This window comes from Hippopotamus amphibius, chromosome 1, assembly GCF_030028045.1.
Source record: "Hippopotamus amphibius kiboko isolate mHipAmp2 chromosome 1, mHipAmp2.hap2, whole genome shotgun sequence".
NCBI lineage: Eukaryota > Metazoa > Chordata > Mammalia > Artiodactyla > Hippopotamidae > Hippopotamus > Hippopotamus amphibius.
The window spans coordinates 19,771,836-19,789,994 of NC_080186.1; the positions used below are offsets into that span (position 1 = coordinate 19,771,836).

Here is an 18,159-nt window from a genome sequence, read left to right on the forward strand (position 1 = left end):
ATAATATTTAAGGTACCTGTAGGTTTTACTTGGTTAGCTTTGTTTATTGTATTAATTCATAATATAGTTTGAATTTATTTTAACCATTGCAGTGACTTAAAACTATAATATTCTTGGATATAAATGTGGTAATAAAAGCATGATAATTTTATGCTTAAGCAGGCCTATTTTATGGCTTGAAAACCAGGCAGCAGTTTAGAAGTTAGGCATTAATGAATTTAAGCCAGAAGTTTACTTAATGTCTCCATATCCAGGTAATCAAAGAAGATAATTACCTATGTTGTATAGTTAAATTATGAAATAACACATAAATTATTTGGGGGGGGAGTCCACATTAGAAACATTTTTATGTTGAGTATTGAGAGTTTATTCTAACAACAGGGATTTCTGATTAGACAATTAGAAAGTTTCCTCCCTAGAATTCAGAAGGAACTACTATAAAATTTTGTGTTAAATTCTGAGTCAGTACCCCTGCTGGCATATAATGAATTGAGATTTCCAGCTAAGGGAATTAGGGGTGGATTCCCTGAAGAGGAGGAACTCTAAGGAAAAGGAACTGTATTCTTTAAATGTTACGCTGTCATTTAGAAACTGGCTATTTGAATACTTTGACAGCCAGTGTGGGTATACTTCAGTCTGTGCACATCTCTCAGGGATCTCTTAGACTTTTTTTCTAGCCAGCTGGGACTCTCAGAATTAAAACAAGTTTTAGTTTCTTTTTTATGGGAAGAATGATAGCTCCTCTCTCTCATAAGGTACATTTCACCTTTCTTGGTAGAATGTTGTAAACATATTTGAAACAGAAACAGTATAAGGAACTGGAAAGGACCCCTTGCGCCCCCCCCCCCCCCCCACGCCTCTAGAGGGGGTGTTGCACACTCAGACAGCTACAGGAGCAAGGCAGGGCACAGGCATGAGCGGGGAGCCAGGGCTGGTATCGTTCGTATCCAGTACTACACCTGGCATCCCGGAGTTTGGAAGCACATGCCTTCCAAACAGGACAGCCAGTTACTGCTCTGCGGGGTTGCAGGTCCATTGTTGCTAAATCTTCTGATATTTGGAAGAGATGCCAAAAATAGATATCTTTATGTGAAATCTCACAGTTAAACAACATTTTTTTTACTGTCACATAGGGGAGGGTCAGACAAAACATGCTTATGGGCCAGATTGACTCACTAGTTTGTAACCTCTGCACCGACCCTTCCTGTTATTCTTTTATTTTGTTCCATCGCTCACTGACCCCACCAGTCAAAACTGGACGCCTGAAGGAAGGACTTCTAGTTAGGGGCTATCTGGTAAATCCCATGAACTGATCTGCTGTATATTAATGGGACCTTTTTGCCTTCTCCTGTCCTTGAGTTCCTTGTGCTCCTGGAAAACATGAACCTCTTGACAGCGCACCTGCAGAGTCAAAGACCACCCCCTTTTTGTTGCATCTTCACACCTGTCTGTGAGGCTTTCAGACCACTTGGAGGGAGAAGGGACAGCCTTGTGATAAGAAGAGTGGTTTGGGTCTCTGGTGGTCCTCAAACCATACAGTATAAGAGGCCTCCTGTGCCTAAGGCAGGTGACTTCTTCCACACCAGGGTGTTTTTCTGCTGTGTTCTTAAAGCATAAAATACACGAAAACAGACATAGACACTGGTTATTTGCAGATTTCACAAACCAGCTGGTTTAGAATCTGGACCTCCTAGCACCATCCCCTGTAATATGTGTATACCGTCAAGGCTGATGTCAGAGCAATGCCTGCTCTCTCTTTGTACAAGGAGCGAGGGCAGTGTGATAAACTGCACCTTTAGAATCTAGATGTAGACAAACTATTGCTTTGATAGGAACTGATGAATGGGAAGTACAGGTAGTTGATGTAGATTTAGGAACTGAGGCATTTTCTACTTCAGAAAGTTAAGTTCCCCTTTTTTGGAGTGACCTAGAAAGTTTAAAAAGTGAAAGAGTTGGGTTTTCCCCAAGGCTTTCAGATTATTCTAAAACTGGCCTGTGACATGGGCAGATGTCAGAGTAACAGTGAATGTTGAAAAGCCATGGAAAGCAAATTAACAGCTTCCTCTTTTAAAATCTTTTCTCCCACTCATAAAATAATAATTGAAATGTTAAAAATAAGTTATAGATGTTGATTACCTCCAACTCTGAAAATAAAGAAGAGATGGCCCATGTCTTAATATATATCCTCCCAGTCCTTTTCCTCTTGCACACATGCACATTATTTTCACAAAGTGAAGCTCATAGTGTGTATAAGCTTTTGTAATTGTCTTTTTCACTGACTGTATCATGAGCATTCTCCCATATCATTGGTTTTTTAATGGTTGCATGTCAGTCAGACATGTGAATATACAATGTATTTAGCCAATCTTCTGTTGAATATTTACGTGTTCCTGATTTTTTTTCTTATTATAACTAAGCTGCAACAAACACACTTTTACACAAATCTTTGTGTATATCTCCAGTTTGGGAGTGGGACGCTGTATCAACCGATATGAACATTTTAAAGACTTATGATACAAACTATCCTATCTGACCACATCCTTTAAGGACCTTATTAAAAATACAAGTTCATGGCACCCATAGCTTTATTCTTGAGGGGCTTCAAGAAGTCAGTTTCCTATTTCCCTGAATGGCAGTGAAATCCTCTAGATTTCGTTTCCTGTCTCTCTGTGTTTCTTAATGAAAATCAGGGAGCAGAGACATAGGATACTTTGTAATATCGTTTCACCTAGCAATCAGGTGGTCAGGCTGTTGCTTATTTTTGGATACTTATGCCTGGTAAGCAATTGTAGTAGCCACATTAAGACCTGAGGCAGCTTCATTTCCTTATTTCCAAAGTTGTGGTTTGTAGGATATACTGGAGCAGCTTCAAGTCAGTGTAGACCTCACTTAAGAGATATTCATGTTTTTATGTGAATGACCCATGCTGCCCAACCTGTCAGGGTGAATGACCTTGAGAGGGGGGAAGGGAAGGAGTTGGTGGAGAGGGTAAACAGTATTTCTTCTGGGGACAGAGCTTTGATTTATGAGCTCAGTATCCTGCATAGACAGCTGTGTGGTCCCTAAACAAGTCTCGTCTTGTGTGATTAATGTATGCCAGGGGATCTCCTAATGGCATTAGTTACTTACCGAGATGAAGCAGTTGCTCTTCATTCATTCTTTTCATGTGCGCCTGCCTTCCTGATAAGCAAACGCCCCTTTACCCCTGTCTCCTTCAGCCACTATTTAAAAAAATCTGGCGGCCCGCTGTAGTTACTTGTTTCTAGAGCCTCATATATCATAACACTGACCCTGTTCTATTCTAAGCACCGAGGGAGATGGTCACAGAACGAGGGTTAGTGACATGGTCTTGGAAAGATTGGAAGAAACTTTAGAAATACACTTCCAGCTTCTAACTTTAGAGTGCCATCAGTCCCTAGCTTCAGAGAACTTATAGGCTTTTTAGAAATAAGATACATACACATAAAAAGATTAAAAACAAAAACAAAAAACAGCACAGGGAAATGGTTTGGTGCCAAATGAGAAACACCAACATTAAGGGCTTTCAGATTTCAGAAGGAGAGGGAACTTTGGGCCCTTAGAAATCAGCACCTCATGCTTGGAGAGTTCGTTTTTTGTTTTTGTTTTTTAACTGGGCCTTGAATAAGTGAGATTTGAAAATTGAACGCCATTCCTCCAGAAGGGAGTGGTGGCATAATTAAAGGCAGAACATGTCTGGAAACAAGTAGTGGGTCATTTTGGCTGGTATGATGGGTTTGTGAAAAAGCTCATCTTTCGGTCACTTGGGTGTATAACTTGGAGGTGACCTTCTGAAGCCCCTTTTCTTAGGGCGCAGGCAGCATTGTAAGTTTTCTGTTATCTTGCAGGGCCTACAGCATCTCTGTCACAGCTTCTTTAGAGTTCAGAGATAACCAGCAGAGCCCAGGCTTCTTATCTTCCTGATGGCCTCATGAGGTCAAATTGGCAACCCGTAGAAATATACACTTAGGTCATTTTCTGGAGTCGGTATGGAGTGTGACTCAGAGTATTTGGGGAACCTAGCCATCCCTCGGTGAATTCCTGGCTGAGAAAAGGTCTCCTTCTTTTTTGGAGGACTTGCTTCCTGGGGAAATTTACTGCCCCAAAGTCTTAAAGTTCTTCTGTGTTCTCAGTCAGGCCTCATAAAGCCTCATGCTTTATAAAAACATGAAGGTACTATACACATTGGAGACTTTTAAACTTTCAGTGAAGTCATAGCACTGTGGCTGTGTTTCAGATAATTCACAAAAGTTAAGGATTACAAACATTTAGACATAAATATCTCCCTACTTTTTCAGATACTTAAAAACAATGCTTCTTTCAACTAAAAGCTGACACTTGAATAGGGTACTTTGTTTTACTGCCAGATGTGCTTCAAGATACTCAAAGATAATCCTACTTAGCCTGCCTTGAAAGACTCAGGTTTGAGCTTCATTCTTTTGGTCAGCTAGGAAAATGCCCCTTATTAAAAGGTAAATTTTCCCCTTAGAATTAAATAATTATCAACCATTTACATTATAGCTTACCTTAGTTGGGTGGGATGAGTGAGAAGATGAGGTAGAGTTGAGGTTTAGAGTGGGTAAGAGGGTTCCTCAACTTGGCAGTTTTGCTCTGAAATCAGCTGGGCGGGTAAGTGGAGCCCTGAGGAAGGGCTGCTCCAGTGGCCCTGCCTCTTGCATGTGATTTAAGTGGTCTGCTGGAGTTTAGAGGTAGCTTCACAAGTTTAGAAGTAGAGTTTAAATTTATCAGTAAAGTGGCTTGGAAAAGTGCCTGGACCTAGTAACATTTTGAGTTGCTTAGGCGCCTGGTTTGTCTGATTGGGCACAAATGGACATATTTATTGGACACATAGACTCTAGCTTTGCTGTGGGCCCTCTCTGTGTCCCAGTGGCAGCACTGTTGGGCAGCTTTTGTAAGGATGACTAGTGTCACAGGAGTTGGGCAAGGAGGGAGTGCATTTATTTCCTGCCTAAACCTTACCACAGTTTGGTTAAGATCTGATTGACCCATTATTTCTCTTTTTTTGGATAAGTTTGTAGCTCTGCTGGAGGAACGTTCTCTTTTATCCCTTAATCTTCTATTGTGTAGGGAGGAGAGTAGGATTTAGCTATGATAAATTGAGCTTGGAGATGAACTTTTTTCCTCCTTTTTTTTTTTTGATCCCTGTTTACTGAAATTAGTTATAAGGGTTCTAAACTATTACTTCTGCCTCATTTTCTTCCTGACCACATGCTTCACATTTAGGTTGCAGCTATCGACATTTTTTTAAAATCCCATGAATACATTTGAAGATTTTGCATTAACTTCTTAACACCATTTAATCAGTACTTCTTGGTGCTTCACACCAATAAATTATGTATCTGCATTTTACCTAGTTAAGTATTGACCTTCAGTACGAAAGGGTTTTGTCTACCATTATGATAAGTAGTAGTTATCTGTCTAATAAATGCCCCTGACACTTGACTGGCTTGATTCAGCTCAGTTTACTGATTCACATAATTCTTTAAAGACTCATGTATACATTTTCTTATTGAGCACATGCAGATTGATATATCTTACAAAATAGGATTGTACGGTACATTCATGCAATGCAATATGCAGCAATTAAGTTGTTTGTGAAAAATTTCTAATTGTGTGGAACGGTGCTTAAGATATGTAAACTATACATGTGTAGCAATATTAAAAATATTTACGTGTTAAGAAAGAGAAAGAAAAGACATACAGAAATGAAGTAAACCAAATGCAAATAGTGGTTCTGTCTGGATGAAAGGATTTTGAGTTATTTACATTTTTATTCTTTATACTTTTCTGTTGTATGCAGTTTTTTTATTTTGACTGGATATCACTTTTGCAATAAAAACATAAATCCAGTAAGGGATTGTAAATAATTTACCACCTACCTCAGTAAAGATTTAAAATATAGTGACCGTTCAACTTAAATTAATGCTTTCTGCGGAGAAACAATGAAAAATTTCCGCTCATAAATTTTTTAAATTACTGAGAATTTACCATTTAGGACATTAAGTTATCTTACATGTCATTATGCAGTTTCCTGCAGACCAGTGTTTCTTAAACTGGGGAATGCTGGGGTTAACTCACAGGTTTGCTGCAACTGTTTGGAAAACAGTCATTCAGAGTTTTACAGAACTAATGGCAGCAGTTATGAAAATCCTGAAGCAGTTTAATTCTATGCCTTGTAAACTTAGGTTATTTAATTTTTGAAAACAAGCTTTTTATTGAAGTATAACACACATCCGCACAAGTGCACAAATCTTAAGTGTACAATTTATGAATGTTCACAAAGTGAACACACCCTTGTAACCATATCACTTTATTTTTCTTGTATTGTGCTGCTGTACGTCTTTGATAAAATTTTTGTAGTTCTGCACACACACACACACAAATACTGTTTAGTGTTCTGTGGTCTCCAGAAATTACACTCTAGATATTTTTGCATATTTTGCTCTCATAACTGCACTAATTCCTTGGTTTTTTACATTTTTCAAAGGACTTTAAAGTTCATTCAAAATATTGTTATTCTTGGTTCATGGTAGGAAAATTTGGCTTTTATAGATTAAAAACTGCAAAAAAGTAATAACTTCACAATTCTTGACATCTAGACTTTGCGAGTTTAATTTTTCTTTCATTCCCAACTGCGGCACATGCTTTGGCCCAGGGGTTGGTTGTGTGGAACTTGATTCCTGGGCCTCTGCGAATGATACAGCTTAGGTTGCTAATCTGGAGGAACAGATCAAGCAGCCAGTGCTAAGTGTGTCAGGCCTGGAAATCCTAGACCAAGCTGGGCGGAGCGTCAGAGATCATTTGCCTCAGGTGGGGAGACTGAGTCCTGAAAGGTTACATGCCTTGTCCAGGGTCGCAGAGCTGGCACCAGAGCTGAGTCTCGAATCCTGATCCTATACCCCATTTCTAAACTATGCTAAGTCCCTGGTCTCTTCTTAAAGCTCATCGTTTTTACTAAAAATGCAATCCTCAGGCTGTGAAACCGACTTCTCAGAAAAGATAAATTACCTAACACGTTTTTCAGCCAAACTTCTTAATGGGGATAACCTGACAGCATCGACCTGTTTTGGAAAATATCCCTTGGGTTACTTCAGGTGAATGAGGAATGGTGTGGGGATGGTATAAATGCCAGTCGGTAATTGTTTAGAGCAGTTTCGGGAGTACATTCAACTGGAATAACCCTGGCAATAAGGAAAGTGTGGCGTGATGTGCATTTGTGACCCTTCCCTGGGGAGCGAGCTCTGTCAGGAGACCCGGTAGCTCTTCTGGAACACAAGGTCTCTAGTCTGTGCTCCTAGGCACGGACGGGGGAGTGGCTGCTGGGCCTGGGAGATAACCATCAATGTTTCATGATATGTGGGTTTTGAGGTTTATTTCAGTTGGCTAAAGGTAGACAGGTAAATAAAGCTGCTCTTTGGTTTTCTAAGGAATGCCAGGCAACTGATATATGTGTTTAGTAAGTGTTGATCACTGTGCTTGATGGGCCCTGGGGATTTAGTGCCGCATAAAACATAGCTGTAAGGACCTAGTCTGTGGAGCTGGCAGGTCCATGGAGAGATCACCATTGCCCTCCAGAAATCTTGGTTCTGTTGGTATGTTGAATTAGTGAAATGCAGAAGAGTCTCATCAGAGCAAAGACTTTGGCCTGTCTGTAAGTTCGTAGGAAAAGGTGTTTTCTGAGTCTCACCTGGCAGTGATCGCTGGCCTGACCTTCAGTGCCGCTCTCCATAGTCCAATCTGCCAGACCCCTTCTGTCCTTTCTCACTCTGTTCCCAGAGTACAAGCTGTCCTTAGAGGCCAGACTGATTGCTCTGCCCCCAAATAGCTGTGGCTGTTGCTACCTTTGAGCTTTCGAGCATGTTTTCCCCTTGTTTAGGATGCCTTCTCCTCCCTTCTACTTCTCCAAGTTCTGCCCAGTCTTCGAGGCCCAATTCATTTCCCATCTTCTCTCCTCAGAACTCCTGTGACACTTCTCCCCATACTATGCTATGGCTGAGAGAGCCACAGTTTGACCTGCCAGAGAAGAGAGTGGACTCTGGAGCTAGGCTGCCTCTGTGACCTTGGGCTGGGATCTTTCCTGAATCTAGATTTCTTCATCTGTAAAAAGGGGACTAATAATTGCTAGGGTTATTCAACTTAGCTCACAGTTGTACAAATTAAATGAGTTCATACCATTAAAACCTAGGGAACAGTGCGTGGCAGGTAAGTTCTCATTAAATATTAGTTATTCCTTTTAGCATGTGTTTAACTATGGCCTTCCTGTATTATGGTTTAATCATTTTAAATGTCTATTTATTGGCCTCTAGTGAAATTGTAAAGTCCTCTCATGAAGAAAGGGCCTTGACTTTATGCTTTTTCGTTGACTTTTTTCAGCCCTACATGTGCATGTAATAGTTCCCCAATACACATCACTTAAAATGAAACTATTACTGTATTAAAGAAAATACATGGAATTGAAAAGATAAGCTTCATTTCACAGGTGGAGTTTTCTTATGATTCGTAGATCATGTAATTTGTTCCTTTTTTCATTGCTGTTGAGTCTAATGAGCTCCTCTGTCACAGTCACCACAAGTGTGAACATCATTTAGCAAGGATGCTAACAGTTTCAGGAGGTTGTCTCAGACACAGTTTCCTTCTAGGCCCGTGGTGGGAGGGACTCTCAGACAGCAGATTCTGATCTGTCAGGATATGTCAAAGCAGGTGGGTCCTGAGCTGAATGTTATTAGCATATATCCCTTGCTGAGGGGCATGAAGAATTCACCAATGAGGAAGGAACCTTACCCTTCAGCCACCCTCCCTCTGCCTTTTCCTCCTCCTTTATTAGCAGCTCAGATACTCGCAAGAACCATCTTCACCTGTCAGTGTTCACAAATATTTGGGGGGAATCAAAAGTTATCCTCTGGTGGGAAGGGGGACCCAGGCAGAAGCACCGATTCCAAGGCTGATTGCAGACGGGAGTTGTGGCGATATCGGGAGCTGCCAGCAGGGTGCTCTGCCAGCTACCAAGCAGTCAGGAACTTCAGCCAGGGTCTCCCACAGAGCCCTGAGTGCCCTCTCAGTGATGAAGATGCTGTGTTTCTCCTTCTCCTAGGCTGGAACAAGACATAAAAAAGTTAAAGGCCGACCTGCAGGCCAGCAGACAAGTGGAACAGGAGCTCCGCAGTCAGATTAGCTCCCTCTCCAGCACCGAGCGAGGGATCCGCTCAGAAATGGGCCAGCTCCGGCAGGAGAACGAGCTGCTGCAGAACAAGTACGTGCACCTTGTGGGCCTTTGGCCTTGAACCGAGCAGCCTTATATTGCCCTTGTTTCCAGGGATTGGAGCACAAGGTTCATGATGACAAAGAGATCTAGCAGAGGGTTTGTTTTTTTTTTAAAAAATGTTTAAAATATTTAATTAGGACCAGATAGTCAGCATGTTACAAAATCTATAAAAACTTATTTCATTGCAACAAAACAGTTTATTAATATTACTGTTTTGTCTCCTTTCATTTAATAACTTTTCTCTTAGTTTAAAATAGTTATTGAGCTTATGTGACAATATGAGTACAATTGACAAGAAGTATTTCTGCCACAATTTGAAACTCTTGTTCCTTTGAGTGAAAGTTTCCAGAGGATTAGACTCTATTTACTTTGATTTCTGGAGCTAAAAAGTGACATAGAACTTCGATTTTATTTGAAGAGGCAAACAAAAAGCCAGCTCTTGTGTGTGAATTCTTTTATGCTTTCCATTAATTCATTCTGGAATTACTTCTTGACTCAGTGTGGGTGTTTTTTTTTTAATGTCTAAGCAGTGTGTGTCTGGGGTAGTGATTATTATTATAGGTGCCGAGCTGTCTGGGCTTTCCCTTGAAAGAACGGTCCTTCATTATTTTCAGGGGATGTAGCTCAGAAGCTAGAGCATTATAGGTAAATAACCTTTCCATTGCTTCTGACCCATGTATGTGTGTGAGGGCTCTAGCATTGTTACATAGAGAACATCTTACCTTATATTGATATGTTGAGAGAAACTCACCTTATATTGATATGTAAAGCTGGGGGTGGTAGTAGCAGGGAAGGGAATGTGGCTGAAATTTCTGTCTGAAATTAAGCATCTTGTGATTCTAACTACGAGACCTATTTTGGGATACTCTGAGAAAACATCTCCCAGCTGGAAAGGAAAGGCTGCAGTAGGCTGCAGCATACTGTATTCAGGCACAGAAAAGCCCTTCCCCTCCCACCCTTTACCTCAGTTTCAGTGGGGCTGGTTCCATCAGCTCTTCCTTGGTCTCAGACTAAAGTTCTTTCAAGGTGCTTTTGGGCACTAGAATTAGTTCTGCAGTTATCTTTTTCTCTGATAGAAGCTAGTTTTATCCTGTTTTCTGGATTACCTTCTGTAGATCACTTACGTTAATAAGGCAGAGGCTAGTTCCAGTTCTGTATCTTGTAAGGCAGCTTGTTTATTGGTGTTTAGGAATTGTTAAATAATAATGACAGTATTTTCCCTGGGCACTCTGGGAGCTGACATTTATGATTTGCTGTTCAAACCTCCTATTTACTTTGGCCTTAAACTGATAAAGAGGAGCCATGTTTCTCCAGGGTTTATAGTGGATGTTTCTAATTGTAAAACTTTGTATGACAATCATTTTCATATAGGTTACATAATGCTGTGCAAATGAAGCAAAAAGATAAGCAGAATATCAGCCAGTTGGAGAAAAAGCTAAAAGCTGAGCAGGAAGCCCGAAGTTTTGTAGAAAAGCAGTTAATGGAGGAGAAAAAAAGGAAGAAGTTAGAAGAAGCTACTGCTGCCCGGGCTGTTGCCTTTGCTGCTGCGTCTAGGTATGTCCCTGTCACCTGAGTGCTTAATCCAAGGTTGGCTTTCCTTGGAATGAGAATGGGAATTTGATGCCTGGGGCAGGACTGGAAATACACAATCATGCATGGATGGATTGCTTGTAAGCACTGTTTTATTAGCTGGTTTAAACTCCATCTGTGCAAGCTCACACTCTCATGACAACTTCATCCCTCACCTCCTCTATGAAGTGGGATGAAGGAATCACCATGCCTCCCACACCTGGGAGGCAAAATGCTGCTCAAAAAGGGGTTTCCAGTCACTTTCTGTAAAACTGATAATTACTAAATGCTTTGAGATAACCAATCGGGATTTTTGTTCCCTGTATAGAACTATCATTATGCACTACACTTGGTTGTGTGTTTCTGGAGTTTTTATCTTAAAATGAAAGAAAGATAAAATCTTGGTTCCCCAAGCGCTTTCTACTGACTGCTCGTGTCTTTGTTGGACATCAGCAAACTGTCAAATGACCTGGAAAAGATGGGGAAACAAGTTAAGAGCCTCTTTTTCTTTCTTTTCTGTCTCTGTCCCTGTCTCTTTGGCTTCTACTTCACTTTTTTCACTTTTTGTTTTTTTGTTTTTTTGACTGGTGAAGTTCATCTGCATGTAGGGGTCAGTTATGGGTTTACAGATGCAGAGTGAAGGTAAATTATTATTTAAATTTCATTTTAAGTTTCTATCCCTAAATTTGTGTCTGTGTGATGTAATTCTACTTTTTTGGTTTTTTTGTATTTGGCATGCTAATAGCCTTCTTTTGGATTCTGACATTTGTAGAATAATTGGCGAACCATCATTTCATCTTATACAAAATATCAGTGGGAGAGAGAACTCTTTTTCTCCTGTGTGATCCTGCCTTCCCCCAGCAGACTCTGTACTGCAGATGGCAGAGCTAACTTGGCCCATCAGCATCTATATAGATTCACAGGACCCTGTACTAACCTCCTAAGATATGGGGGGTTTGTTTGTTGACTCAGTTAAGATTTGTAAGCATTTCTGAAGCACCTACACTTGCAGGATATTTTCCTAAACTGTTGTCTGGTGTGGCTTGTGCTCTCCTTAATTCATCCAGCAGTTATTCTTTCTTAAAAAATCCCTGAGGAGGATATGACAGTTTCTTAACCAATTGTTTAGTGTCTCTTATGTCTGAGAATCAGTACATTGGTTTGTCTCTACCCTTAATCTCTTTTGCTTTCAGTTAAGCTTATTGCCTTTGGTCTTATCCTTGGATGGTCCTTGTTTGCCACTATTTATGTGGAGGCTGTGTTTATTCTTAAGTAAATCTCAAGGCTTAAGTCTCTCACCGGACCTCCCTTTTTGTAGGCAAAGGACACCCACTTACGTTCTCCACCAGGCTGTTTCTGAAACCTAAACAGTTTATCAGCTCTGGACTGGCCGTTGCCATCATCTTTTTTAAGTTTGGCCTTACTATAACCCTGAGAAGCAACTAATGCTGTGCCCTCTTTTTCTGTTTACTCCAGGCTTGTCAAAATTTCATGCCTAAAGAAAGGTGATGTTGCCGATGCGTAGCCCCTCAAAAGTGAAAATGTTTTTAGCTCACTGCCCCCTGCTGGAGACAGCACATGTCTGCTTCTGTCTTACTCAGCTTGTGTGCGTTGTCTCAAGTCATATGCCTGGTGGGAAGTTTGCTGGATTGGCAAGGTGGAAAAACCTCAGTTCTTACCCCAGTTCTGTGACCTACAAGCTGGGTGACCTTGGACTGGTATTATATCTAAGTAGCTTTAGTTTTCTTCTCTGGAAAATGGGATAATAAACCCTACCCAAGTAAAGAAGGTAGTGTGGGTAAAGTACCTAGCTTGGCACCTGGCTTATATTAGACACCCAGTTAAAAATTTTTTAGATCATTTTTCAAGTGATAAAAGAACAGAATGAGCAGACTGAGCCAAAAGCTAAAATCTGACTCTGTGGAGTATAAGAAAGATATCAATCCTGCAATATAATTAAACCTGTAGTCTTTTAAATCCTCTTCTTCCCTTCTCTTCTTTCTCAAAAGGGGAGAGTGCACTGAAACCTTACGAAATCGGATCAGAGAACTAGAAGCAGAGGGCAAGAAGCTCACTGTGGACATGAAGGTGAAAGAAGACCAGATCAGAGAGCTAGAACTGAAAGTTCAGGTAAAGGAGAAACAACAGACTTCATCGCACTTGAATCCTCTTCTGTGTTAGGTTTGTGCTCTGTGCTGCCATGTGGAGATGGTGCCTTCTGATACAGGTCAAACCCCATTGCATCTGAAAATCTCTGTATGACCAAAAGAAGCTCTCATCTTGTCCAGTCATTCAAATCATATTTAATTTAGCTGGATTCTAAAACAAGCCAGAAATGGTGGTCCTTGACATCTTTTTTACCAGAGTTTGACTTAGTGGAGATTCATTTCACCTTTTCAGGTTATAGGCCAGATTAGTGTGCTTTGGAACTTATACACCTCTCCTTAGCCCTAATCCTCTGTCTCTCGGCAGGGAATTGACCATTCTGGATAGCTCTGAGCCTCGCAGATGGCCATTCTGGGCAGTGCATGGGGAGGAAAGCTGCCAGTGCTGTGGACATAGCCAGTTTTGGGGCTTTGTGTACTGTAGCCAAGTATGTGGTGTTGGGTATTCAAAGGGACGTTTAAAACTAATGTTATAAGTTGTAAAGTTACAGTAATTTGAGTCATATGGAACCCATACGAAATTAGTGGCGGGGTCAGTGGGGTAGAATAGATGACCCAGAGACAAAGCCTGAAGTGTGCAGTGAAGGTGGCATCGGAAGTGGACAGGCCAGCAAGGGTTAGTCAGTGAAAGGCTGTGGAACAGCTAGACAACGGGAAAAAAGAAAATAAAATGAAACACTCATCTCATATCACACAAAAAGATATTCCAGAGGAAGAGTCAAAAGCAGGGAAAAAAAAGTTTTTTGTTTTAAATCACAAAGTGAAAAAGTAAAAAAAATCAATTGTGGAGGGTACAGATACTGCAACAGATATATAAATAAGGTATTAATATTCTCCATATGTAAATAGCTCATAAAGCTAGCTAAGAAAAGCTCAAATATACAGAAAATGGGCAAAGGATATGAACAGATAATTCACAGAACAAACATAAATGACTGATAACAATGTGAGAATATATCCTCATCTGTCACCAAAGACAGATTAAAATTGGATATCATTTATCTCCTGTGAAATTAGAAAAGGATTTTTAAATGGTAATGTCAACCTGGTTAAGGATGCAATGAAATAAGCCTCATATGTTGCTGGTGGAAGTGTATCTTTCTCGAAAAGGTCATGTATTTTTAAAAAATATTTTCCTCAGACTCCAGCCTAAGGAAAATATTTAAAAGTCTCAGTGATGATTGATATACAGAGATGTTCATCATAGTGGTATATAAATGAAAAAATATTGGCAATAATTTTAACAGTGGGAGATTTGCTTAATGGATTATGGTACATATACATGTAGGAATGTTATACAGCCAATAAAAATTGCATTTTCAAAGAACAGTTGAGTTTATGTAAGTTTAAAAAAAATTGTACATACAGTGTGATTTCAGTTATGCTGAAAGATACACATACAACTTAAACACTAAAAGAAAATATATCAAATTTTTTGCAGTGCTGGGATTTTGGGTGATTTTTATTTTCTTTTTTGAACTTTTAAGTCTTTTTAAATTCACTATAACAAGTTTTAATTTCTCTCTTAAAATGAAAAGAATTAAAATATCAGTGTATACTACCAAATGTAAAATAGTGGAAAGCTGCTGCATAACACAGGGAGATCAACTCGATGATGGGTGATGACTTAGAGGGCTGGGATTGGGAGGGAGGGAGGGAGTCGCAGGAGGGAGGGGATATGGGGATATATGTGTAAATACAGGTGATTCACTTTGTTGTACAGCAAAAACTGGCACAACAGTGTAAAGCAATTATATTCCAATAAAGAGCTTAGAAATAAAAAAGAAGATAAGGATATTAAAAAAAAATCAGTGTAATAACATTTTACAATTTTTAGTGTAGGTTGAGAGTAGAGTTTTGGCAGATTTGACTACAGCATTACAGCAACATTTGCAACTGGCAGCAGGGAAGAAGTTCTTTGTGGTTCTTAATTAGGGTTGTAAGAAAGTGTTTTATTTGGAGACAGAGTCCACTGTTCTCTCAGAACAGCACAACACAGTCACCATTTTTGTATGTGCACATTGCTGTATAAATGCATTTTACACTCCCTCTAAGGGGTGAGGTCTAAACCCGTGAAACACCAGGATTCTGTGTTCTAGGGGCCAGGTCAATAATAGTGGGATTTTATTTGTAATTTCAGGCTAATTTGTAGACATCGATGCCAAACTATCTTGTAACATTGCTGCTTTGATGATATTGATAGGAGCTTCGGAAGTATAAGGAAAATGAGAAGGACACTGAGGTGTTAATGTCAGCCCTCTCAGCCATGCAAGATAAAACGCAGCACCTGGAGAACAGCCTGAGCGCAGAGACAAGAATCAAGCTGGATCTGTTCTCTGCACTGGGGGACGCAAAGCGACAGCTTGAGATTGCTCAAGGTAGGAGAGCAGTGGGCACACGTCAAGCGGCGTGGCTGAGAATGCCTGGGGACATGGAGAGCAGAGCTCCATTAGAGCTCGAACCAAAGGCATTTCCGTTTGCTCTTCAAGTGGTTTGATAAGTGCCCACCATGGATGTCTAGGAATCATCACATTAATTCATTTTGCAGGCATATTTTGAGATGAGAACATGTCTAATGCAGGGCACACAGGGAAGAGTATGAGTTTCGCTGCTCAAGGAGCTCAGAGTGTTGCAGAAGAAGTAAATAGAGAACTGCAGAGTCACCAAAAGGTGCTGATGTAACAGGATGTACAGGGCCTATGGGAACGTAGGAGGCAGGGACTCAGCCAGTCTGGAGAGTTAGAGACGGCCGTTTCTCAGGGGAGCCCATGTCTGAGCTGGTCCTGAATGTTGAGAAGGGATTAGCCCAGGGAAGAAGCAGTGTAGAGAGCGTGTGTGTATGTGTGTGTGGCGGGGGGAGTGGAATGGGGTGATGGGTAGAGAGGCGTCTAAACAGAAGAAATAGCTCGAGCAAGGCCAGGGAAGCTAGGAGGGCCTGATGTGTTCAGAGCAGCAGCTGGCTCTGCTTGGCTGGAGTGAAGGTTGCAGTGAGGGAGTGGAGAGGGGAGAGTTTGGAGGGCATGATGTTATTACCAGACTTACTGTGTGCCAGGCACTGTGCGAATCCCTGAAGGGACAGACAGTGACAAACATATATAATAATATGTGATGGGTGCAGTGAAGAAAATAAAGCAGTGGCAATGCAGGTGCTGTGTGTGTGTGTGTGTGTGTGTGTGTAGCGCTGCTGGTTTGACATGGAGGATGTGGAAGAGCCTTTGACTGGGTAGCATTCTAGCAGAGACTGAGAGGAAAAGCATGAGTGAGCCATGTAGATCTCTAGGGGAAAAGCGCTTGTCGGAGGGAGTATGCCTTGTGGCCATTGGGGCTGCAGCCTGAGTGATGGGGAGAGTTTTCAGGATCAAAAGTAGCAGGAGCCACATTCTACCTAACTTCTTGCAGCCTACGGAGAGAACTTTGGTCTTTACTCTGAGTGACATGAGAAGCTTTGGAAGGCTTCTGAACAGAGGCTTGACGTGACCTGATGAAAAGAAATTTAGATTTTGTTCAAAAAATTGATAAGCCACCAATAGATTACTGAAAAAAAAAATTCAAACAGTTGACTTAGAAGGAAAAGAATATTTCAACAGGTACTTACAGAGCATTCACACTTATTCTGTGTAAAGCATTTTACTAGAAGGTGAAGGAGAGACAGATGAACAGGACGTAGTCTAATTGGGGATCCACTAAGGTAGTTGTTGCTCAGACTTTTTGGGCTTAGGGATCCCTTTACATTCTTAAAGTTATTGAGTACCTCAAGGAGGTGTTTTTCAAATGGATTATATCTACCAATATTGATATATTAGAAATTAAAACCTAAAACATTTATTAATTCATTTAAAAATAACATAAACATATTACTTATTAACATAAGTAACATTTTTATGAACAGTATATTTCTCAAAAAAAAATTTAGCGAGAAAAGTGGTATTGTTTTACATTTAGCAAATCTCTCTTAATTTCTGACTTAACAGAAGATATCTTAATTCTTAGCTCTGTTTCTACATTCAGTCTGTTGTAATTTCACTTGTCATGTCGCTTCTGGAAGACTCCACTTAGGCTCATGAGGGAATGTGCCTGAAGAAGGCCGAATGATGTCTTAGTATTAGCCTTAGCACAGTGTGGAGGCTGTGAGAAGTGCTGCACAGGGAAAGCTGTGCACAAGGCCTGCTGCCACTGGGTAGAGACAGACGACTTGAAAGGCCAGAGGAGAGATCAGGGCGGCTTCGTAAGGGAGGGACCATTGAGTGGACTTTGAAGGATGAATTCTGAGAGCAGAGAATGGCAGGGAAGAACATTATTACCTGAGGAAATAGCATAAGCAAAGGAAAGAAAGTGCTGGGAATGTCCACGTAAAAGCAGTTCAGTGGCGTCTAGCTGGGGGATGTGGAAGAAGAGTAAGAGATTAGGAGGACCGTGAATGAGGCTGTACTAGAGGATGTATCCCCTAGATTTTCAGGAGGAAGGGGGTGATGTGTTTCGACAGGGTTGCTGGAACCATGGAAGAAGAGCAGAACGGATTAAGAAATGAGAAGAGAGAATGAGTTTGGTTTGGGATGCTTTGATCTGGAGTTGCCTCCCAGACACCAGGCTGAAAAATCTTCTTCAGTCAGTGGGAATTTGGGGCTTAAATCCCAGAGAAATGGCCAGAAGCCCAGGGGTGGGAGTGGGATATAGAAGTTGTGAGAAGTCAGTGAAGCCAAAGGAGTGGCTTGGGATGGTGGTGGCAGAGCAAGAAGAGAAGGGGGTTTAGAATCAGGTTTATGAATCTGTGGACTCAAGGAAAAGCATTTAAAATGAAGGTTCCTGGGAAACCTGCTTTAAAGCCAAACTTCTGACCTTACACTAGTTTTTTACCTGCCTGGCTCAGCTCCCTGAGAAGTGGCCACTCCCTCTCTGCCTCACTCCCTTTACTTGGACTTGCAGATTTGAAAGAGGTTACCTCCTGGAGTGAAGCAGCACCTGGTCTCAGAGCAGCTGAGGGGAGCTTGGCTTCCCGGCACAGATTATGCTTCCTTGTTGGCCCAGAAATTCTTGTAAAGCAACAGAGAAGAAAAGAAAACTGTCTTTTCCAAAGCTCTGGGAATGTTTGCACATTACTGATTAAAGAAATCAAACTTAAATCTG

General features: G+C 40.9%; 1 protein-coding gene across 2 annotated transcripts in view; it reads left to right on the forward strand.

Annotated features, from left to right (window-relative positions):
- The window catches only part of MACO1 (macoilin 1), a 53,547-nt gene that overhangs the window by 32,582 nt on the left and 2,806 nt on the right, over positions 1-18,159 (forward strand). The window contains exons 8-11 of one of the 2 annotated variants that reach the window (XM_057700712.1): positions 9,131-9,289; positions 10,673-10,855; positions 12,880-13,000; positions 15,176-15,306. In XM_057700712.1, the coding sequence (XP_057556695.1) occupies positions 9,131-9,289; positions 10,673-10,855; positions 12,880-13,000; positions 15,176-15,187 (475 nt within the window). In that variant the 3' untranslated portion in view covers positions 15,188-15,306. Of the gene's footprint in view, positions 1-9,130; positions 9,290-10,672; positions 10,856-12,879; positions 13,001-15,175; positions 15,414-18,159 lie in introns of those variants that run through there. The other variant, XM_057700711.1, reaches the window with a different exon arrangement.